A 25,002-nucleotide genomic window follows, 5' to 3' on the forward strand; every position below is an offset into this window, starting at 1 on the left:
CAGCATGGAGAAGCATGTGCCACCATACAGAGCAGCACAAACGTGGCTTTTGTTGGGTTGCAGCACAGGTCAGCAGCTTCCGAAGGAGAGGAGCCAGGAGCTTGCTGGGGGACTACCAGCAGGTCCCATCCCTCCACCCCAGTGAGGGAAGCGGGGCAGCTCAGGGCTACCAACACCAGGCAGGGACACAGGGATGGGTTACAGCCAAGGCTTGGTCAGGAAGCCATGCTGCGAGAGTGTCCTTCCCCAGGATTGCGCTTGGGGTAGCAATTTGTGAGGTGGTGTAGCCATGGCAGGAGCATATGTGTTACCTGCTGGGTCCCTGGACAGGAACCCAGGAAGTCACTGCAGGGCTATCTCAGAATGTACAGTGGGGAGAATTTAAGATGGATGGATGGGATGTTGGGCACATTTTATCAAGGACAGTTTATTTTCAGGGGAGTGAGAGAAAAGGGAGAATTTTGGTTCCCACCAAAGGGGGGACTTGTTTGTGTCCTTAACTGAAGCTGGAAATTCTGGGACATGGAATGCATTGATACACGATCCATTTCTTTTGGAATCTGTCTTACAAACCCTCTCTCCCTTTGTTTTTTTTCTGCTCAGCTGCTACCCTTTTCAAGTCTGGTCTGTGCTGTCTGTTCCAGCACAGAGACTGGTTCTCTCTACAGCCCCTTCCTACTGGTTCCAATAGGAACTGGCTTAGTTATAAAAGACCTTTAGGATATTTTCACCTGCTGATAAAAGTAGTTGAGGCCTTGTGAATCCTTGTAAATGCACCCCTCTTTTGTGGTATCACAGCTTGCGGCAAAACCAGGCTCAGAATTTAGATGGAAGAAGGACTCTCTAAAATACCGTGTAATGACTACAGTAATTCACCTCTGCTGAACTACCGATAGATATGTGTGTAAAATGATTGTCAATTTAACTTTGTTAAAGCTCTAGTAATTTTACCTACATGAGCATTACAAAATGCACCAATATAGTGATCCTTGTTAGAACAGGGACCTACACTGTATGTTCTCTAGATAAGACAGGGATCTCTCTACTTCATATCTGTGAGCTACCAACCATGCTGTGGGTGTGATAGAATACTAAATAGCAGTAACATATTTAAAATATAATTACAAGTATTTGACTACATTCATCCATGGCATAATGGGGCAGCTGTATTATTAGGCTGGCCTTAGGAAATTGAATTACTGTAATAAATGGAAATGACTGTTATTTAAATGGAAGACTATTTGCATAAAATAGGCCAATGCTAAGTGACCAGCTGTTAAATAGGTGTAAAATCTAATCTCAAAGTTCTGGGTCAAGGGTGGATGGGTTCTTGCCAAAGATTTTCATATTTGGGCACTTAGCCTATATATAAAAATTCTGCAGTCAGAAGAAACTTCAAGATCTGAAAACTGCAGCTCAATTTATTCATTTTTTCTTTTTCATATTTTTTATTTAGGAACAAGCTAGTGATTGTCATTCAACAAAATCAACAATTTCTCTTAAATGGAAAAAAAGAATAAAAAGAACTATCATCATCTTAATAACATATATATTCACTTTATCAACAGAAATGCAATGGGTCTGTATCTTCCCAGCAACTGTCTGTACCTTATTGCAACTGGGGCTCAACTCAGACTCCTCTGAGTGCTCCTTCTTTTTGGAAAATAATGCCAACTCTTGCAACACCAAAGCGTTTGGAAAGGCAAGCTGGAAAACAGTTTTTCAGCAAGGTTCTTGGTTAGAAAAAAGGTCATACAAGTTACCTGAAAGACCACTTTCTGTAACTGTTGTGGTTTAACCTCAGCCGGCAACTGAGCACCACATAGCCGCTTGCTCACTCCCTGCCCCTGGTGGGATGGGGGACAGAATCAGAAGAGTAAAAGTGAGAAAACTCATGGGTTGAGATAAAGACAGTTTAATAATTGAAATTAAAAAAAAATGGTAATAGTAATAATAATAATAATAATAATAATAATAATAATAATAATAATAATACAAAGCAAGTGATGCATGATGCAATTGCTCACCACCTGTCAACTGATGCCCAGCCAGTCCCCGAGCAGCGGCCCCCCGGCCAGCTTTCCCCCAGTTTATGTACTGGGCATGACGTCACATGGTATGGAATGTCCCTTTGGCCAGTTGGGGTCAGCTGTCCTGGCTGTGCCCCCTCCCAGCTTCTTGTGCACCTCCAGCCTTCTCAGTTGGTAGAGCACGGGAAGCTGAAAAGTCCTTGACTAGTGTAAGCACTACTTAGCAACAACTAAAACATCGGTGTGTTATCAACATTATTCTCATACTAAACCCAAAACACAGCACTGTACCAACTACTAGAAAGAAAATTAACTCTATTCCAGCCAAAACCAGGACAGTAACATTCAGCCCTACATACCCTGAGAAGGTTGTCAAAAGTTGCAAGGCTTACATCTACCTATCTCCACAGTATGCTATGGAGCAAGAAGGTGAGAAGTTTTCCCTTTCACATGTAATTTTTTAAACAGGAGGAAATTCAGCACTTTACTGTTTGCCCACTGCTGCCGCCTTTGTCATGAGGCCATGTTCTCATGTGACTTGACGTTGGTACTTTTCCATGTCCATTAATAGATTTATGCAGCTGATGAGCTACATTATAATCGTCTCGGTCTGTAAGCATAGTGTAGCTTGGTTTATGAATAACAAACACTAGCAAAACTACAGAGTGAAAAACATCTTGAACAGAGCACAATCTTGGAAAGGCTTTTTTTTTTTTCTGTTTCTCACACGTAACTTTTTCTGCTGAAAGCAGATAATTTGGATATAAAATATTAATTTGCTAAAAGCTCCAGTTTCCATCAAAAAGGTATCTTTTCAGCCAACAGTTTTTTATATTGAATATGACCCTTATTTGTTTTCTCACAATGACTCTCTGAGTAATTCTGATGTAGAACAAAATGAAGCAAGATGCCATGTGAATCATGTGACTCTTCTGTGGTATTCATGTGATGTCATGTGATTGGTCCTGGTTTGGGCTCAATTTATTTATTCCATGATGTGGAAGGGAACTTCACTTTTTGTGAAGTTAAAGGATTTTTTTCACTGAAGACCCTGAACTCTGTATGTCAGAACGGGACACATTCTCCACACATCTCTCTGTTGATTTTGCTTTGAAGACTGGAATTTAATACCCTTTTAAGCATGAATGTCCTGGCTTTGTGTGTTCCCCTGCCATCTGCTAAAAAAAGAAAACTACTGTAATAATAGACAAGTAGAAATATTTACAGCATTTCAGACCTAGCCAGCTGATAAGTTTAACAACTTTCAGTAGTTCTACTTGAGGTAAAGTAAAACTCATAGAGGGTTATAAAGGGCTGCTGGATGCTTATCTCTGAAGGAAAATATCTGTAAGTCTGATTTTTCCTTTTCTGTAGAGCAGATGTTCAAGCCATTCAACACTGAGAAAACTGTTTGCATTTTCAGGAAAATGCCTTCAAGCTTTACTCCTTTGGTCTTGTCAAGTATTTATTTAGAGATAAAAGGAATGAAGCCACTAAATACTGCAAGATATAAACCAAATCCAGCTTCCTGTCATCTTTAACCTATAGACTTTTATCTATATTCTGTACAGGTGGCCCAAGTCCCACTGTGCTATGAAATTTGGCAAGTTCTGAGGGAAAAAAAAGATCTTTGCAATTTAATAAGAATGTTGAGAAAGTCTACCTGGCAATTCTGAAGCCCCAAAGATCCACTTTTACATTTAGATTTGTATTTAATTTTTTTTTCCCATCAAGAAAGAGTGTACCACCTACCTTTGGTGGATTGCACCTAATTTCAAATACTCTGAATCAAACCAGCTTCTCCATAAGTATCCATCTATATATTTAGATAGATAACTAAAACTAAATGTATTTATCTAAATTTAGATATCTAAATATCTAGAGTCAAACTACAGCAAACAGGAATAGGTAGTGGAGACTGATACTGTGACATGTAAGTGAATATGTAAGTGACCACTTTCTAAAAGGTGACATGGAACTTGCACTGGTTCATTTCATTAGCTAAGTTTGGGCCCAGCAAGGAGATGTTGACTGATACCTGCTATCTTATTGAAGTATGTGTGGTTAGGTAGTTCTCTCTAGGCATGAGAGAAAATGAGAGAGTTTCTGGAGAGAAAGTGTCTAGGGCAAAGTTGTTTCTACAAAGACGTTCCCTAAACAACAATGAAAAGTGAAGAAAAGAATCTCTGAACAACAACAAACAAGGGGAAAAAAATCTGAAATTTCTATTTTCATGACCTCATACTTTCTTCCATTTTTGGTACCCTATTCCTTGAGTTAGTAACACAGCGATAGCTTAAATTATCTCTTTTTCTGTGTGTCTTTACTCTTGTACTGGTAAAAGTGCAAAATGGACAATATTAGCTCTTCTCTGCCTCAGTTAAAATTCCAGTTCTCTAGTAGATAATGGGCCAAGACAGCTCTCAGAGATTTTACTTTCTCCCCTAAAGAAAACTTTCTGAAACCTTGAATTATACTTGCCAAAGTGAACAGAATTATTGGGTTGCATCTCTTCTAATATTTTCTTTATTTGGGAGCCCTTTCTTCTGGAATACAAGGATAAGATAGCTACAGAAAGGATAGCACAGGCTTACGCCTACATTAGCACACTGGTACATTTTCATGCTCAGCATGAAATCCCTGTTTCCACATGTTGGAGTAGGCTTGAGCTGCTACTAAAGTGAACTCAGAAAAGGTTCAGGGACTTCTAAAAAAATAAGACCTCCTGAGTGTGTTCGCTCACCTAACTGAATATTTCAGTAGACTCAATGCAATTATTAATCAGAGCAGGACTGGCACAGAATGTGTGAGTAGACCCACTTTCTTTGCTATGTTTATAAAACTGCCCAAATTCCATTAAATAAACTTTTCCCTAAAACAATCAGTTTCATAACTTCCTGTAACCTTCAGCACTAACCTTTTTTAGATACTTGTGAAATTAGATCTCCTGAGCCTTCCATGATATCATCAGAAATGTGTAATGCATTAGCATTGTATTTGTTTAACCACATAAATACAGGCAAGCAGATTTATTCATTTTAGCCCTTGGTAACAGCAGTCTTTCAGAGTGCTCTCCTCCCCATTAAGTTTTTCTAAAGACACTGTTGGTTTTTTCCTAAATGTAAGTGGCAAAGAACAGTGTCCCAGGCATGTAATTTTAGTAGTATCTTCTTCCCTTATGACTCGTTACTGCTGAAATCAACACAACTTGGGATGTGCTCCGGAACTTCAGTACCTCTTTAATGTTTTCAAATAGTAACATCTGTGCATGTTTATGACTTCATGCTCTGCCTTAGCGTTAGTCTTGGCCAATGTTTCTGGCTGTTAAATGGTTGTACTTTTAGAGAGTAAGGTCCCTACATGTTGCAAGAAGCAAGAGAATTGCCATTATTGAATATTTCATTGAGCAGAACAGCAGCAATGCTGCAGAAACAGACCTACTTTTATCAGAACCATACAGGTTTGTTTAGAACTTGCACCATATATTCAAAGGTAACTGATACTCATTCCCCCCCCCCCCCCCATGTCATGACCAAACCCTTCCTTTCACTTTCTACCTTCATTTAGAGACAATAATGCTTCTGGATTTGAACACCTCTGAATCTTCTTGCAGACCCACTTATTTCAGCTTGCCATCTACCATGATGGATGGCTGAGGGAAGAAGAGATACAGAGGGGGAGAAGAGACGAGGTGAAGAAAAGGCTGGCTTGAAGATAGATAGTGAGAAAAGGAGAGAGCAGATCTCAGGGAACAGTAGTGACCTAAACCACCCCTTCTTTAGGAGATGGCTGAAAAGGAATCTAGCAGTGGAAGCCTGCAACCATTCTTTCTTGTACTTAGGCAAATGTGTATTTGTATAGAGGCTATATAAGAGAAATATCTTAAAGAACAATTACACATAGTCTTGATGGAACTTTTGTCACTACCTGACACTATATCTTGTGTATTAATACTAGAATGGCTGATCTTTCAGCAAACAATACAATGCTCAAATTGTCAGACATGAATCTGCAGTCTGGCAGGACTGCTGGTTTTGCTACTCTAGACAAAGGGCAATTATAGTAGATCGATTTCTGGATTGCTTTCAGGATAATTATCTGTGTCTGACTGTACACCATCACTATCTTGCTCTACATCTTTATATAGTGTATTCAAAGTTTTGTGGCATCTAGATATAGCAAATAAATGAGCTATCTTTCAAAGCTCAAAGTGCTAATAAAACTGTGAAGTATGAAATGAAAGTGCCAAAATGTGAGAGAGATGTTGCAAACTTGCCTGCAAAGAGGAAAGACAGTATCAGCTGGAAAAGCCATGGGATTAATGCTAATATTAAGTCTTCTCATAAAAGATGTGTACCTGGCATTTGGAACAGTAGTGTACTGCATGCTGGGGAAGTTACAGATGTCGTATAAAGCCTTTCCATGTACTTGATGATACATAAAGAAATCTTGAAAGGTTTATGCCAAAGAGAGATTTTTTCTGCTTGGTTTCTACATTTGAAATTCTTATTCTCCAAGGAAAATTCTCTGTTGATTGAGGAGCTAATGACATGTTAATAATCACAAGAACAAAGAGACTAAATGTTGTACAACTCGGAGGAGAATGGGTTTAGGGTCATTCTGTTTAAAACAGAGTTTGCAAAAATGCATAAATGTATTGAACACAAAACTGAGGAAATATCCAAAATAAAGAGAAGACCAAAAATATGCAGCCTGCCTAACTCCCCCTGTGGAATATGTGAATTTACTTATGGCACTGAAACTGGAAAAAGCTTTTACCTGTGTTAAATCAACATGTACACATTTTAAATGCAAAAGAGGAATGATCTTTGATTTCAAAGTGATCTATTATGAAGTACAATATAAATCAGGGGGAACTTTACATTCCTAAGCAGGTACAAATCAAGACATCAGCACTGCTACTCTGGGTTTGGCACTCCATCTACCAGAGATACATGCTTTGGTGGTATTTTTTTCTGTCTGATACTTGAGTGTGGTAAGACTATACAGGCATATTGCCAGGCTAATGGGAGTGAGCTGTTACTGGATGAAAGTTGCATGCGCTGCATTGCATCTGCTGCAGCGAGGTGAGAGGAGTTCACAGCATGAGTTGGAATCGACTGATTTCTGAATCCCCCTATATTCTTTACTTTCAAATTACAGTTCATACTTGTATTCCACTTTGTTTTACTGAAATTAAGGGACTTCATTTCTTTTCTTCCCAGTGTTTTGTTTCTCTCTGGAAAGTATGAAAGTTTGCAAGAGACTTATTTAAATAATGTTCTGTTTGCCAGTGTGCTGAACTGGCATGGTGGGGCTTGGAGGAATGAGCATCTTCAGTTCTACCTTGCACATAGTGTACTGTCGTATGATTATGTGGGTACTAAAAGAAACAGAAAGCTTCCAAATTCATCTGTCTGTGTGTGTGAACACAGAACAAAATGTAAAACATTTAAAAAAATTAGAATATGTTAATTTGGGGAAGTAAATGGGAAGTAAATACAGAGGGAATATTTTTACTGTTTAAAGAAAGCTTCTGAAGGGAGCGAGGGGAAAGAAATGGTACTTACAGTGTGCATATTTGAAGGCTATTGAATGTTTTTGCTATCTTTGGTACTTCTAAAGCAATTGCTGTGTGCGTACATTCCTAATAAGATCTTTTCTAAAGCAATTTTTATGCTTAAAAGTGGTTTAGTTTTCTCCGTGCTTGTGAATATAAAACAGAGCTATGTGGAGTGTGTGGTCCACTTGCATAATGGTTTGGAGTCCAAAATTAAATGCAGAGTGACATTGGAGAAGATGTCTGTCTGCAGTATGTGCATATGTTTGTAGTTTTCCTGAGAAGTTTCTCATACTCTTGTAGAAAAACATGATGACTTGGTGTCCCTCTTGAGCTGGCTGTGCTTATACGTATAGTAATAAATATAGTTTAAATCTTTGTTTTATCACTTGCCTTTTTCATAGAAAGAATAAGTATAACTGAGTTGTTGTCTGGGATTAACTCTGTGAATAGAGCTTTGGAGAACAAGAAAAAGAAAACTTCTCATCTCTCAAGTAGGACCTGGGATAATTGACTGGACTATTAATTGTTTTTCCTCTCAAAGCTGAATAAGAAGTTGACTCTGCCTTTTTACAGGTTATATGTTATATTTACAGTAAATCTCTTACTGTAAATTCTTTGAGAAATTATAAAGTTCTACAAAATCTAGGAACAAAAGTTCTGTTTGATTGCTTGTTTACATTTATTTTTATGGAGTTCACTATTGCCTCTTCAATATCATAGAATCATAGAATCATTAAGGTTGGAAAAGACCTCTAAGATCATTGAGTCCAACCGTCAACCCAACACCACCATGCCCACTAAACCATGTCCCTAAGCGCCACATCTACACATCTTTTAAATACCTCCAGGGATGGGGACTCAACCACTTCCCTGGGCAGCCTGTTCCAATGTTTCACCACTCCTTCAGTCAAGAAATTTTTCCTCACGTCCAATCTAAACCTCCCCTGCCGCAACTTGAGGCCATTTCCTCTCGTCCTATCGCTTGTTACTTGGGAGAAGAGACCGACACCCACCTCGCTACAACCTCCTTTCAGGTAGTTGTAGAGAGCGATGAGGTCTCCCCTCAGCCTCCTTTTCTCCAGGCTAAACAGTCCCAGTTCCCTCAGCCGCTCCTCATAAGACTTGTTCTCCAGACCCCTCACCAGCCTCGTTGCCCTTCTCTGGACACACTCCAGCACCTCAACGTCCTTCTTGTAGTGAGGGGCCCAAAACTGAACACAGTATTCGAGGTGCGGCCTCACCAGTGCCGAGTACAGGGGCACGATCACTTCCCTACTCCTGCTGGCCACACTATTTCTGATACAGGCCAGGATGCCATTGGCCTTCTTGGCCGCCTGGGCACACTGCCGGCTCATGTTCAGCCGGCTGTCAACCAGCACCCCCAGGTCCCTTTCCGACAGGCAGCTTTCCAGCCACTCTTCCCCAAGCCTGTAGCGCTGCATGGGGTTGTTGTGGCTGAAGTGCAGGACCCGGCACTTGGCCTTGTTGAACCTCATACAGTTGGCCTGGGCCCATCGATCCAGCCCGTCCAGGTCCCTCTGCAGAGCCTTCCTACCCTCGAGCAGATCAACACTCCCGCCCAACTTGGTGTCGTCTGCAACTGAGGGTGCACTTGATCCCCTCATCCAGATCATTGATAAAGGTATTGAACAAGACCGGCCCCAGAACTGAGCCCTGGGGAACACCGCTCGTGACCGGCCGCCAACTGGATGTAACTCCATTCACCACAACTCTCTGGGCCCGGCCGTCCAGCCAGTTTTTGACCCAGCGCAGAGTACACCTGTCTAAGCCGTGAGCCGCCAGCTTTTCTAGGAGAATGCTGTGGGAAACAGTGTCAAAGGCCTTACTGAAGTCCAGGTAGACCACATCCACAGCCTTTCCCTCATCCACTAGGCGGGTCACCTGGTCATAGAAGGAGATCAGGTTGGTCAAGCAGGACCTGCCTCTCATGAACCCGTGCTGGCTGGGCCTGATCCCCTGGTTGTCCTGCACATGCCTTGTGAGCGCCCTCAAGATGAACCGCTCCATAATCTTCCCCAGCACCGAGGTCAGGCTGACAGGCCTGTAGTTCCCCGGATCCTCCTTCCGGCCCTTCTTGTAGATGGGCGTCACATTGGCAAGCCTCCAGTCGTCCGGGACCTCCCCCGTTAACCAGGACTGCTGATAAATGATGGAGAATGGCTTGGCAAGCTCCTCCACCAGCTCCCTCAGAACTCTCAGGTGGATCCCATCTGGCCCCATAGACTTGTGAGCATCCAGGTGGCGTAGCAGGTCATTGACTGCTTCCTCTCTATATATAGATTATTCCCAAGATCTCACTGAAAAATGCAGGATGAGCTATATTTCCAATTACACACTTTAAAGACTTTAGTTCTTATAGTAAGAAGAGCTGAACCTTCCTTTTTATATGTATAAACTTACTAGTTTAATTTCCTGATTTTTTTTCCCATTGATTTTAGTGGTCAAACTCATATTTACATCCTGTGATCTCTGGTCAGGCCCTATACCTAAACTAAAACACTACTGAAATGTAAATTAAAAAAAAAGAAAAATGCATCTATATAATTTTTAGAGTACCTACTTTGCCTTTTTAAAACATCAGTTATGCAATAATCTACTGTATCTACAAGAAGAACAAGATCTTTGGTTGCCTTGACCTAAACAAGGTGGTGATAATTTACAGCAGCTGAAGACAATATATATATATTTATATATAATATATATACAATATATTTAATAAATATATTTGCTGATCCAGTTCTGCTCCCAAAAATGAGCTTTCCCCTTTGTTCTGTTCTGATCAGCATAGCATAATCATTCTGTGGCACATTTTTCCCTTGTGGTAGCACCACCTCTTGTGAATCTGCATAGACCTGGGCTGCGCAGCTCTTAACTGTTTTGGTATTTACTCATGGCTGCAGCCCATGTGCTCCAATGAGACTATGTGTATGAACACATGCCCACCCACCAACATGAGTAATGGAGCACACTCTAACCCATTATGGATATTTATTTGCAATCTTGGCTGATACTTTGTGAGCTGAATCTTCCCAAAAGTTGCTTTATGCTTTTGATAATTTTAAAGGTTTCTCAAACATCCTTATTACCATTTCACACACCTTTCTAATAATGCCTCAAAACTGTTGACAATAACTTCCTTTTATCATCTGAAGTCTAGCACTTTGAGGAACATTCTTAGTAGAACATTTTCAATTTCAATTTGAGGTTAAAATATTGGTAGGAGAATATGGAGGTCTAAGTGTGTAGCTTTAGAGACTTATAATTTTATGTGTTTAGCAGGGTAATTATATTTGCCTTGGATGAACACAGTAAAATGGCTGCTCACAGGAAACGGTTTAGCTGTATCAGTGAGCTTTGGCTGCTTCTTTCCCCATATCCTCAAAGGAAGCCAAAATTATAGCTTATGAAAGACCTTTCATTTGATTTTGGTTCCATCCAAAAAGAACAAACCTTAATATATTTACTAAAATGTTTATCTGGTGATTTTGAAGGGATTCCACTGTTTAGTATCCTCTCTCCATCCCCCAATTCTTGTGTGCACCTAGATAAAAAAGAGAAGTGGAATCATAATGATGGGAGGAAGTAGGGAGTAACAAACAAAGACCACTATAAAGCAGAAAAAGTAGCGGGGAAGGATGTCTATGTGCAAATGGATTTTGCATTGAGGTCTCTAATGCTGAATTTTTGGGCTTCTTTTTTGATTACTTTGAGTTTACCTGCACCTTTGTGACAACATTTTGCAGACACAACCCTGTTTACTGGAAATCCTTGTGTGTGCCTGTTACAGTCTCCCACACCTGTGGTTGCATTTGCACCTTCTTATGTGTTTTCTACGTGAAGATAGTAATATGAACACATTGCCTAGCTACTTTAAGGACACACGCACATCCACTGCAATTGTATATATCTATTGAAGTGCAGAGACCTGGCTGAAAATAAGATTGGTAGTGGCCCACCATCATCAGTAGTACATGAACTCTAAACTCAAAATCAATGGAAAATTCTATTCAGAATTTCTCTTTTGCCTTCTCTTACATCAGGCTCTTAAGATTCTTCAAGAATTCCAGGAAATCTCATCTAGTCTCCCCAAATGCTTGTGAATTTATGTAAGGTTCCAGTGGTGACACTCCCAAGGAAAAATAAAATATAGCTGTGATTGTGATTTCATCTTGTGTTGCTTTCAGTGTAACCTCTTTTCAGCCTGAGTATCTCATGTAACCTTTCCTTCACACTTGGAATTCACAAACAGTTTAAGATCAGCCTCCTGATCACTCCTGGAGTACATTATAAAAGAACATGAGAGATTTAAAACTAAGGCCTATAAACTGGATTTTATTTTTGGAAAGTGTAACATATCTCAGTAATAAAGCAGAATTGGGCACTATTCTTCTGGATGATAACTGTTCTTGGTGGGTGTCACAAGGTATTGGGGTAAGCAGAAGGTTAAATACCTTTAACACTCATGAAATCTGATAAGCCTCTAGTAACTTTCTATACATATTGTATATGTCTTCATGAACATGAATTCAGCTATTAAATAAAATAGGAAAAAAATGTATTCTTTACAAGATGGCATACTTAAATACCAAACTCAATTACATACATGAGTTGTGATAGTGATTTCCTTTCCATGAATTTCCTGTTGATCTTTTGATAATATCTGGGTCCTTGTGACCATGGTTGCACAGCAGGTGTGGAAAAAAGTGCTCAAGTTTTAAAAGCACTTTGTGTTACTGTTCACTATGGCGATTTTTGATAGCCTTATTTCCAAGCCAGAGCTGAAATTGAGCTGTGCATATCCCGTGGAGGCTCCTGTGGCTCTTAGTTATTTCACAACAGTTCTAGAAACTGGCCATGGGAACAAACTTGTTCTCTGGGATGAGTATGTAATTCTAGCATGCATCAAACCCCTTCCAAACCTTACTTGGATACTTGGGCACCTGATCACTGTCAATCCAAACAACAAATGGCCTGGTCACAGTCTGTGCCCCAGGGGTTTAGATACTGGCTTGAAAGCTTGGCTGATGGTTTTCCCATCAGTCGGGTTTCCCCGTCAGGCACTTGGGTGTAGCTCTGGTCTGTGATCCTGAGACCTAACACCTGTTTCTATCTGCTCCAGCCTTGGTTCTTGATCCTGACTCTTGGATATGTATCGCTCTGTCCTGCCTCCTGTCACAGATTGTTCCTGCTCCCAAACAGCCAGCCTGATTCTGCTCCAGCCTTCTTTGTTCGACACCTCCATCTTGCAGGATGGATCTTGTAACCCTCAGCTGAGTCTTCCCTTTGCCAGCATGGACTGCTTGAATCCTGACTTTGGCTTGTATTAGCTTTTCACTGGCCTAAGCTGCTGTAGTATAAGGGCCAGCTGACATCCTGAACTCCTATTCCTCCATGGAAACTCACTAAAAATAATGTGACTGAAAAGAGATCTGCAGTAAAAGCTCCTGATGCAAAATTGGAGACAATGCTTTTGAGACCTAAGGAACTTAACTCAGTTCCATCTCTTTCAGTCAAAGGGCACTGAGAAATAGATAAACAGATCTGACTCTTGTGAAAATAAAACACTTATCTGACCCAAGTTTTCCTTGATAAACAGAAACAATAACAAAAATGTGTTTGCCATAAATACTTCTTAGGGCTTTCGCAGACTTAACTGGGCTCTGAATCATGATAGTCACTAAACATTTTCTTAATCTACTGCACTTAAAAGTCCCCAGGTAGGCTGTTGCTAGCAGCAAAATGATCTGTCTGCTCTGCTCTTCCCTTTTTCTCTGCACTCTACAATTTTTGTATAAGGAAATGTAAGACTATGAAAAGCCAATGGATTCTGAAACAATCAGGTATTAAGAATGAGTTAACATCCGTTCTGCCTTCCAATGCCTTCTGTTTAGGTCTTTTACACATTTGAAAATCTAAATTTTCATTCAAGCAGACAAAAAAGAACTGATTTAAGCTACTACCAATAGGATACTGCTGTCTCAATGAATGGGAATGACTATATCCACAATGTGTTTTTGCAAATATTGTTTAAAAAGGCAAAAAAAAAGAGGCTCTGAAAACCTTTATTTGATTGTTCTTTAGGATTAAATTGCAGCATGACAACTTGCCTTAAACTAACTCAGCAGCAGCCTATAGTTGTCCACCCCCAGATCAGATCAGGCAGGGAGCTAGCTCTCAATTACAGTTTGTGCTCTGGTCCTCCATTCATTACAAGGAGGAAGCAATCTGTTACAGTCTATTCAGCACAGGATTACTTTTCCTTACTATCTGGTCCACATCTGCTGGATATCCTGCTCCCACCACTCATGCTGTGCATATCGCTGTATGCAATGAAGAGTAGAAACCCCTGTGGAGTCACTGAGAAAGCTGTGATGCTATTCAGTGGAACAGAAGAATGTGAGACAATCACATTCAAAGAATTGTAACTGTACTTTTTAAAGGACATAGTTTTTTTTTATTTTGTGATAGTCTCCTATTTGGATCTATTAGTCCAAAACATATACTCTGGTTCTTTGAGCTGATATATGTGAGCAAGCCCTAGATGTGTGCAAATTTCCCTACGTGAATGCTGGCAGATTAGATTGCAGTTCTGGGGTCATCAATGAAAAGAGAGAAACATAATTTGACAGCATATTTTAAAACAAAATAACTGATAATTTTATTGTTACTACCTGTACACTTGTACTATAGATAGAGAAAGTTGAAGCTCAGCATCAGCTCAGCTATGAGATGGTTTGTTACATATCTTTATAAAAAAGCCTCATAATTATATCCTTGCAGTATCTGCAAAAATGTTGATTTCAAAGAAAAAGTTTAAAAAAATCTGCTGTTTAATGCTTTTAAAGCTTTTAAGGCCATGCATTTGTAAAAATATGATTTTTTAAAAAAAAATATACTAAAAGAACACAAACTGCAGGTTATCCCTCTTTTTGAGGTAAAAGTGATTCTTCCCGTAGGCTTAGTGGATTTTATCATTAAGAGCTAGGAATTGATAAATAGTGGTGAAAATGGCTAGGAATATGCAAGAAAAATATGTTTTCTAATAATTTATTCAATGACTAGTGCCAATATTCCTCAAACAATATTCAAGCAACTGTCAAACTAGCTGAATACCTAAGTGTTCAGTAAAAAACAGTAAATTATTTGATTAAAAATGTCAGGATTAATTCTAAAATGTTTTTAGCAAATGACATTAGTCCAGCTGCCTTGTAAAGTAAGAGGACCAGAGCTTTTTCCATATCTCCTGGGAACAAAAACTGACTAATTCTGTAAATGTTTGTACAGATTTGGTTGTATTTCTTTGAGTCTAAATTGCATATTAAATTATGAATATTGTCATTCCTCTTGTAGGAGAGGCTTGATACACTGTTAAAAAAGCTAAATAATTCATTCAGTTAAAAATATGAGGCAAGAGCTTTAAGGCTATAGGCAAACATCAATTCTTGTACGTTCACATCAGTGTTTGTGTGTATATCACTAGGCACACGTAAAAATACACATGTACTCCTAAGACCTACTGATCCACTTTGCTTACAGTTACAGCAAAGTGGATACAGATACTTTGTTGATAGTACAGAATGGATATGATCTGTTTATTTGTTAATGCCAAATAATTAGCAACCTGCCTTTTTTTAAACATTAATAACAAGAAGAATAACTCTCACTAATGTTCTGTGAGCTTATTAACATAGCTCCTTACAGTATTTCCATGACTCTCTTACGGTTCTTACTACCATCTTGCATGATGGAGAGGAAACACATATTTTTGACAGTGTTTCTTGCTGGCAGTCTTCCTCCAGGACCCTGGAGAGACATTCCACAGGAGCAGAAGTGTGCAAGTGAGGAGAGACTGAAGGAAGGAGAGTAGAAGTGCTTCTTTTGCTATCTTCTACTCACCTTTGTTGAATAAAGTTCATATGAGTAATAGGATACAGAGGAACTAGATGGGTTTAAGGTAGTGTAAACTGTGGAGTAACCCTGATTCTCTTCTTCTGGTAGTCCACTGTGGCCTGCAAAAGCCTAAGGGGCTTGCAGGTTGACCTGGAGCCTGTTTTTCATTCCTCCTCCTCTCAGAAAAAGCGTGAAATCTTTTGAACAGAACTTTGAGACTGTTTTTTTCTCTTTATTTGCTGCTATAAGTTATTCCTCATATAAAGGCGATAGAATGCAGAATATTTCTCTTTCAATGAGATAGATAGCTAAAGATGTGAGTTAAATCAAGGGTCTAGCTTATCTCTATCAGCCAAAAACAATCCAAGCCAAAGGAGCTGATGACAAATATGTGAGAAATCAAACACATTTGATGATAAGGAAATAATGCCAGAAACCTTGCATTGACTTGGTTCATCCTTATTCATGAACAGAGATGAGTCACAGTCAGGCACTGGCTTGAACTTAGTTCAGCTTTTTCATTCTGTTGCCCACCTCTATTTCTGTCATATGGAATAACGATTTTCTAGCAGAATACAAGGAGGCAACTTGGAATTCAGTTTTTGTCTAGTAGGCTGTTTTGTTTTGTTTTGTTTGTTTGTTTGTTTTTAAAGATGCATATGCTCAGCAAAGAAAACTTCAGCTTCATTAGCTGAAGTTCGTCTAAGTAGCTGAAAACAAAGCATCATAATAGAAAAGCGTTGACCAATTTTGACGGGAAGGGCTGGTAACAATGCTCACGTCACCCATTCATGCAAAAGCGTGGTTGAAGAAAGGCTCACTGAACATATTAGCAACACTCTCAATGTTGAGTGAGATGCTTCAAATAAGCCATCAGATTTATACTTTGAAAAATAATGCTATGATTGAAACACTTGCAAGACCACCCATCTTTTATGGTTGGACTTACTCAATAAGGTAATACTGCTCTCTCCAGAATGGCTGATCCTGACCAACAAAGCCTGATTCAGTCTTCACCTTTCTTCTAATGAATTGAAATAGTGTGCTTTTTCCAAGTCACTGTTCGTATATATACATTTTCATGGTTAGGCTATGACAGATCTGGTACTGGAAAGAAAACAGAATCCCAGAAGATATATATCTATAAATATTTGCCAAACCTATGTTTTCTACAAATAGGTCCTATATGAAAAAATACATTAATACTAGCACTTCTGAATGAAATTAACTTTTACAACGAAAGTCAGTTTTCCTCCCCTGGCTTAACAGATGATGCTAATAAGAAATCTGTTTTCTGAATGAAAGACTTGGTGCAATAGAGGCCAGAAACCAAAAGGCCAAGTGTTGGATGGTACTGCTTTATCTACGACAGCTGAACAGTTTTGAAAATCTGATCTTCAGAGCTGAAGGACTGCCAAAAGCTGGAGGCCTTAGTATGTTGCTCAGGCTCACTACTAAATAGGGGTTGCAGAATCACACTCTCTCTTGAGTTCACTCAGTGTGAAAACATCTGCACCCCCTTTTTCCTCTATAAAGAGACATCGGCTAGTTGCTGAGCTTCAACAGAAGCATAAGTCTAGCTCTAATTCCCTTTTGTGTCACCATTTTATGTGATCGGTAGTCAGTCACACCTGGGTAGAATGGAAAAAATAAAGGCTGGGATTCAATTTGAGTCCTCAATATAAATGGGTTTTTAAGAAACAATCAAATTACTCCTGTCTGCTTCAGGCACATTTACCTAATTTTTTCTTATTTTGTAAGAGAAATGGCCAATTTTTCTGTCAAAAAGAAAAAAAAATAGTGTCAGATGAAGTGTTTTAGATTCCAGCATAACTGATTTTCAATTATGTGTTACTAAAATGGTGGGGCTATTGGTAATTAATGCTATTACAAGTATAATTTCAAACCATCTAGCACAATTTATGGGGGTTACGTTTTATGATGGCTCACTTCCATCTTATAACAGGAAACTCTGGAACCGATTATTTTTCTTGCTTGATTCATTGCAATTCATGGTCATACATCTATCAGAAAAAAACATGCTTGTTTAATAACATGAAGATACACAACTGATGGGGCTTTTTCATGGGAAAACAGGTAAAACGTTCCATTTCATAAAGGACAGTGTTAGCTGGAAATAAGGTTTGCAGGAAGGAAAGGAGAAGACAGAGCTATAGCACTGCAAATAAACAGTGCATTTTCAAGTACAGCTTGAATCATAAAATAAAAAAGGTGAGGAGATTTCACTTTCTAAGACAGGAAAACAATTTGACCTTTACAAAAGATATTCACACTACGTATTGCTCAGGCCCTTTGATGGTTTGTTGATAAAATCAAAAGCTGTTTAGAGCAAATTAGAGTTAGCTTGATTTTGAAGCAATTTAAAATACGAGACCAGTTTGCAGCAGTGATAAAACAGACTTTTGCTCTCCCAACCAAGGCCATAGTTGTTTGAACTACAGTCTTTATTCTTTCCTCTGTTTCTTCTGACCCAGTATAATTTCTTCTTCGTCTTGTATTTTTGCATTACAGTTTAACAGAAAAGCTTCGCTGAATGGAACAGGATTTGTTTGGGACTACAGCTTTGTGTGTATTTCTAAAGGGATTTGTAGGCAATCTTTATGAGTGCTGCTATATTTTTAGTAGTCCTCTCACTTGCCTATTAAATACAGGGCTGAACAATAGTAATTACTGCACAAATACCAAGGTCCCAAAGTAGTACCATTCACTTCAATGATGAGCTGCTGTGAAAGCACATTTGAAAAATAACGCATGGTGACAAGAGATGGGGAAGAAGGGAAAGAAACTGCAGTTCAAAGGGCTTTTTCTGAGGGAGCATAATTCATTCATGCGTATACAAGGTTCTTTTCCCTGTTGTTTGCATTTTCATTACAATAAAATAGGTCCATGGAAGTGCCTCGTGGGCAGAAAGCAAGTTCTTTAATGGAAAGGTTTGTATGACTGAAGTAAAGAAAGGCCGTGAAATAGGGTATCACTGGGAGGCTGGAAATGAGCTGGATCAGCTAGGAGGGGATCAGGTATACAAAGGATGGAAGAGAGAAGATTAACTGTGGGATCAGACTTAGAGAGTAGCAGGGAGCAACAAAAGGTGTGCAAGGTGTAGCAGGAGAGATGTCAAGGAGTGTCAGTGAAGACACAGTATCTTTTCCGAAATGGAAATTTTCAGGGCCGTCCATCAACGTCCCTGTGCCAGTGCAATGCCAGTGAGGGACCCCCGAGGTATTCAGGTCCGTGCTGGTTTAACTTCTATTTTGTTTGTAAATCCAATTTTGCTTTGGTGAAGGTGAGCCGTTGTAGTGGCATAGTATTTTCATCATTTGCAAGCACAAGTTGTACACTGCAATGGAAAACTCCATATTCATTTTTTTTTTCAGGTTATGTTTCTGCTCTTTCAAGACTGCTGCAAACTAAGAACTGTTGATTCTATTAAGCTTTTCCCTTTTTTAGAAATGAAAGTTTTCTTGAGAAAGTATCACTCTTTTAAGGATTTATTTTGTTTTTGCCATGACTCCTTTATCGTTCATACCTCGGTGTCTCAGAGATTTTTCAAATATAATTTCTTTTCATAGAGGAGGATTTAATGCAAATACAAACAATAGACAATATTCTGCAGTATTTCCTAAATGATCGAGGTTTTTAGAAGTGACTCAAATAACTGAACTTTGCAGTGGATTCTTAGGCATTCACAGACAGAGTTAGAACTCGTAAAATCCATCCCACTAAACAGAAACATGCTTAACCAAATAAATAAAAGGTGCAAAAGAAAGAGATGTATCTTTAAATCCTGTTCTTTCTCGCATGTAGAGGCTTAACTCAACATCATTTAGCTGCATGTTTCCTAATTGTATGCTGTGCCTGCTCTATCAAATATAGAGCAGAATTTGCTTTGTTTTTTTAAAATATAGTCTAGAAGGTCATTCAGTCCTAAGTAACTTAGTAGTTAGGAAACTCATCTCTCCTGGTAGCAGCCATAAGACTACCGTCAGTTCCCTGTAGGAATTAAAATTATGTTACATTAGAGAGAATGCTGGATCTAGCTGGCAGTGATGGCAGCTCCTAGGCTGGCAGAGGTTGCAGAAGGTATCTGACAGAATAGGAAAATAGATGAGCATGGCCTGAGTCTTAAGCATTATATCACAGCATTCTTTACATGGTCATCTTTCCCTAGTGTTTTTCATCTTTTATCATTGGTGGATCCTTGGCAGAATTTTTGTTGGTTTTGGGTAGAAGGCTAAGCTCTCATGCTATTAAATGTAAGTGGTGTGACCAGTAGAATAAAAGAAAGCATATTATGTTGTTAAGGGTTAATATGGCAAATGCAGAAAGAATAATAAAGTTTCTTTGTACATTACTGATGCAGCCTCATCTGAAATACAGTATGCAGTCCTGGTCACAGCATTCCAAAAAGCATGTGGCAGAAGCAGGATGGCCCTTTTACAGTCCAAGGCCTTGACAAAATTTACCTGGAAAAAGTTTCAGAAAAGAGGACTATACTACAAAGAAGGGACATTTAAACATGTACATATGTCTCAGGCATGCTGAGTAGTAAAGAAAAGAGGGATCGGGAAATTCCATCTTCATGTGCCCCCTTGTTCCTAATGGAAAAACAAAAGGGATTTTTAAAAGAGAAAATAAACTCCCATACTTTTCACAAAACTGCAATTACTTTTTGAGGTCATTTTTTTATGAAATTATTGATAGCAAAATGTAAAAATACCAAGAATAGCTACAGTCATTATTAATTATAACACTAAAATGTGCTAGTGGCATCAAACTTCATGACTGAAGACCAGCCAATCTAGAAAGAAGGAGTTCTGTTGATTGGATATTTCTCTATATGGTTTGCAATTAAAATTTGCTCAGAAGTGTTTAGTGTGTGCTATTTTTGGAGAATAAGTCCTGGACAAGAAGGACTGTTGACCTCTTTCAGTAAGGCAGCTTCTATTGTTATGTATGTAGTGAGCAAAACTGGCATGATTAAGATTTTCATTTCATTAGCCAAACTTGATTCTGTTTTTCTGAAATGGTCACATCTACTGCAAGAGGTATCAAGCTCACTGGTGTTGCAGTGCACTCACTGAAATCAAGGATGTATTTTCTTTTCAAAATCTAGAGCAGAATATTCTTTCTCCCATCAGTATCAAAACTATTGCGGTATGGGTTAAGCATATTACCATTTCAAATTTGTGTTATTATATACAGAACATAACAATCACTACCATCTCATGGAATAACTGCTTACAGTCATTCATTTGTTCAAAAACATTAGATGACCTAATTGTTTTTGAGAACTTTATAGTTAAGTACTTTACCTTACAATGTAAGCTGGCAATTCATGATTTTAAGTAATGCATGCATTTTCATTAAATAAGGTTGTAAAGGAACCAGGAATTGAATGCAGTTGAAGCTGATAGGGAAGGTTTTTCTTAGGAAATAATGATGTAGTGTATGTGTATTTTACCATTCAGAATATTTTGAAGATAGAGTATATTGTCACATTAGAGCAAGAACTAAGTTGTGACTTGGCCAAGGCACTCATATTATCCTGACTGTGGTGGAGTTTGATAAGAAATCAGACTGGCTCTTCAAAAAACCTTCAAAAGCAGCCCTGTTCCTGGTTTCAGCCCTGATCTGAAAAGAGGTGTACTAGTTAGGTAATTTTGAGGAGATGAAAGAACAGGAAGTCTTGCAGCCAACATGCTTGAAGAGAAGACCAGGAAACTGCTAATTCTCTCCATGGTAAGGTGGATGGAAGAATGCAGAGCTGCTTTTATGCTTTTCTATGGAGGACAACTGGATAAAAATTAGGCTTGTTACTTTTTTTCTGAAAATACTTTTGGGACTGCATTAAAAGCTATGCAGTGAGATTCAGACTTCGAGATTTTACTAGTTTTGTTGTCATTGATCTAGACAATGAGCTTGAGAATATTTGAAGTGATTTATGGAAACTGCTGATTGACCCAGTAGGAAGCAGATGTCAACTCCATTTCTGGGAACTGAAACTACTAATTCAATAGCTTGAGTACAAATAAATAATGTGAAGTCATTTGGATAAATGACATATTTTTCAGAAACACACCTATCTTCCCAACAGGCAAAGTATACCAGGACTGGAGAGGCATGATTGTACCAAATCCTGTGAAGGAGTACAGCCAAGCGAGGCAAAAAAACATGAAGGGCAAGGAGGTATGTAAAATGACCAAGTATTGGTCAGGAAGGATCAGCTCTGTGTACATTTGAAATTCTTGCATTTTAGTAATGAACTTTGCTTTCTACATCAGTGATCTATAATATAAACAATGTTGTTATTAAAACAGGGGAACAAAGTTTATAGTTGGAGCAATAGCCAAGATTTTGGGTCCAGAAAATTCTCAGCTTACCAGATATCCTTACATTATTATGAGTACCATGCTCTATCCGTTACTATGGATAAAGCAGTGCTTCAGTATTGGTGCACTACCATGAGTAGAACTTCCATGAATGTAAGTCTATTGCATTATGTATATGCATACAGACCATCACATAAAGAGCAGATCCCTGTTTTAAACTAAACCAAACAGTACGTCTAGACTTCTGGAGTGCACAGACTTTTAAATGCTGATAGTTACCATGTGTTGCATAACACAGGCTAATGTCAAAATTGAAATAACTTTATCTAGGTATACCCTTTCTTTAAGAAGAGGGACATGTAGACTGATATTTAATTTCCAGTATTTGCATCTTCATGGCATGGCTATCTCATTGTTTCACCAACTTGATTTTTACAACACACTATCCAGAAATGTAAGCTTTTTTCCCAGTGGGATAATAAAGCTGAAATTATTTGACCTAGCCTCATGTAATGTAAGGCAGAAACTGGATAATTTAAATTACAATACCTTTATAGCAATTTTAACAAATATTTTATGAAAAATAGCAAACACTGCAAAGATTACAGATTCTCAAATTCATATAGTTAAAATGAGGTAAAGCTCAGAAAGCAATAGAAACATTTAACAAAACTTGACACATTCTATACACAAGATTTAGAAACTATATGTTTTTGAGGTACAAAGATTAAATGTTAAAAGCAATTCAAGGTAGCAAGCAGCTGTTGGAGGTAACTTCCTTACTTAAAGTTTTCTGTTTGACCGTAGAAGTGAATAGATCCTACGATTTAATAAAATAATTTTAAACATTTTAGCCTGTTGGAAAACACTTGTGAAGACTGAAAGGCTTGCAAGAAGCAGAAGTGGAAGTTTTCTTTTTTCTTTAAATATTTCTTTTGTTCTTAAAAAGGAGCCTCTGTCTGTGAATAAAGCAGAATATAAAAGAAGAGAGGTTTGACACTTGAATTGAGTTGGACAGGATTCTGGATAGTGGCAGCTGAAATTCTAGCACCTTCTTCAATTGAGAGATGTTATCCCTAAAGGTGTCTTATAATGATAGTTACTTTTAAATGAGTCATCCTCAGATAGATACAGTCAGATAATTGTTCTCCATATTCTTTGGAAAACACTATGAACCTAGCCTTTGTATAAACAAGGACTTTTCTTTCTCTACTGTAATTCAGTTCTCTTTGTAAATTGTCATAACAGTCAGTTAATTCACAAAGAGAGTGGCTTTGGACTGATAAGGGGATTTTCACCTAATGAATCCAGGACCTTGCTGTAGGCAACCCTGCCATTTAGATATTTATTAAGCACTAGTTTTCACCTAGTTAATTTTTTTTTTCCCCTCCATTACTTCCGTGGGAAAACAGCTCTTGTCTCCTTTGGTGGTCAGAAACCTTCAGTTTTCATCCTAAATTTAGGCAAGACCAGTTTGTACTTACTCTTTATTTTGTCAACTTTGCTATTTGGTTTTATAGCTCTTCTCCCTCCTTGACTTTTTAAACCCACTCCTGCCTGAATCAATTGTGTCCACTGTCAGCCTTTGCCTCTCTGGGCTGAAAAATGTGAAACTACTTTTTTCCTCTCATATGAGACACTCTTTATTGCCCTAATTGTCCTAACAGCCATTTCTCTGCACTTTAACCAGTCAGAATTCACCTTGCTGGAACGCTGAGTGACCACAGTGATACAGAATATAACAATTCACAGAGTAGCTTTAAGCTTTTCCTTGTCTGATATTTCTAGGATCAAATTTACTTCTACTCAGCTATGGCTTATTGTCATGCTGGAAATTGCTGAGACATCCAGGTCTTCCTCCCCCACCATTATCTCTAACTAAAAAACTTGTATAGAATTTCGTCTCATTAATCAATTTAGAAACTTGCACTTTTACTGTCACTCTGTTTCTATAACTCCAGTCTACAATATCATCCAGTTCTTCTTTTCCTATATGACACTTTGATCTTCCAGGTTTATTGGTGCTCTACTCCAACTATGTGTCACTTGACTGATACACTCTTATTCTATGCTGAATACTAATAGAAGTATTATGATGTTCACTAGTGACACAGATTTTGGAGGAAATCCACCAGTAATCTCCTGCTAGTCCATAGTTTCTTGTTTAGATCAATGCACCACTGGATCTCCTTTACTCAGCTCCTTAGCCACCTTACAAATAATGAGAAACCACAGCTAGGAACTAAATCGGAGTTAGAATTGGTTTAATGTAAAAAATGGCATAGCTAAGAAATTAATTTTTTATTGTATTTGAAAAAAATAGGTTTGAAAGGGTAAATAACTGTGCACCTATGCATACTAAAGAACTCATGGATGTATTTTGAGATTTACTTGTTCTCCATCTTAAACTTTGTATTTTACAAGTGGCCTCAGAAATTATCTGCAAATTGGTGACTCGTTTCTGATTTGAAAACTGTACTAGAAAGTGTGGTTGTCTAAAGATCTCTTGGATGACATTCATCAGTAAAGACACTGAGTCTAAAATTTAGTTTACAGTATGGAATAGACTTATTGAAGATAAGATTGGTTTGGTAATATTTCATTAAATGTTTTGTTAAACAGTACTGATCAGTCAAAATGATTCAAGATTACAGGGACAGGGACAGTGCCAGCATGTCTCTAGAGATAGTTCAATAACACTATTGTATTCCTAAGTCTGTTGTCAATATTAATGGCATGCCCAAAGATGTCATATTTAGTCTCTGCCACAAGCTTAGACTGATGGTGACTAAAAGCAAAATGTAATGTTCAGCCTTAAGAGTATTCTAACAATTGGAATGTCTTAGAAATTTATGTTAAGATCATTTAAGCTGCAATAAAGGTGTTAACTGAAGAATCCTGTAGATGTATGACACGACAGAGTGAAGTAACCCTTGTTAGCTGATGATGTGCAAACCTTTCTGCGGAAGCCTTCCTGAGGAAGAGTGGAAACTCCACAGACTATACCCACATTTAAAAAATAGTATGGAAAAAAATAGAAAAAGGAGAAATAAAAATCAGATAGGATGGGATGGAATTAGTATTCTTGTCCAGCTTTAGATCAAGAATAATATTCAGAAGAAGAATTTACTGCTGAATGCAGTAATTT

General features: G+C 38.4%; 1 protein-coding gene across 1 annotated transcript in view; it reads left to right on the top strand.

The window, feature by feature from the left end:
• The first annotated feature begins 771 nt into the window (after window positions 1-771).
• IQCM (IQ motif containing M) overlaps window positions 772-25,002 on the top strand; it is a 105,723-nt gene continuing 81,492 nt past the window's right edge. Inside the window, 6 exon segments of the mRNA XM_076337542.1 lie at window positions 772-867; window positions 1,569-1,653; window positions 1,656-1,796; window positions 2,355-2,459; window positions 7,995-8,084; window positions 21,620-21,711. Of these exon segments, the coding sequence (XP_076193657.1) occupies window positions 772-867; window positions 1,569-1,653; window positions 1,656-1,796; window positions 2,355-2,459; window positions 7,995-8,084; window positions 21,620-21,711 (609 nt within the window).

Source organism: Aptenodytes patagonicus, chromosome 4 (genome assembly GCF_965638725.1).
Source record: "Aptenodytes patagonicus chromosome 4, bAptPat1.pri.cur, whole genome shotgun sequence".
Taxonomy (NCBI): domain Eukaryota; kingdom Metazoa; phylum Chordata; class Aves; order Sphenisciformes; family Spheniscidae; genus Aptenodytes; species Aptenodytes patagonicus.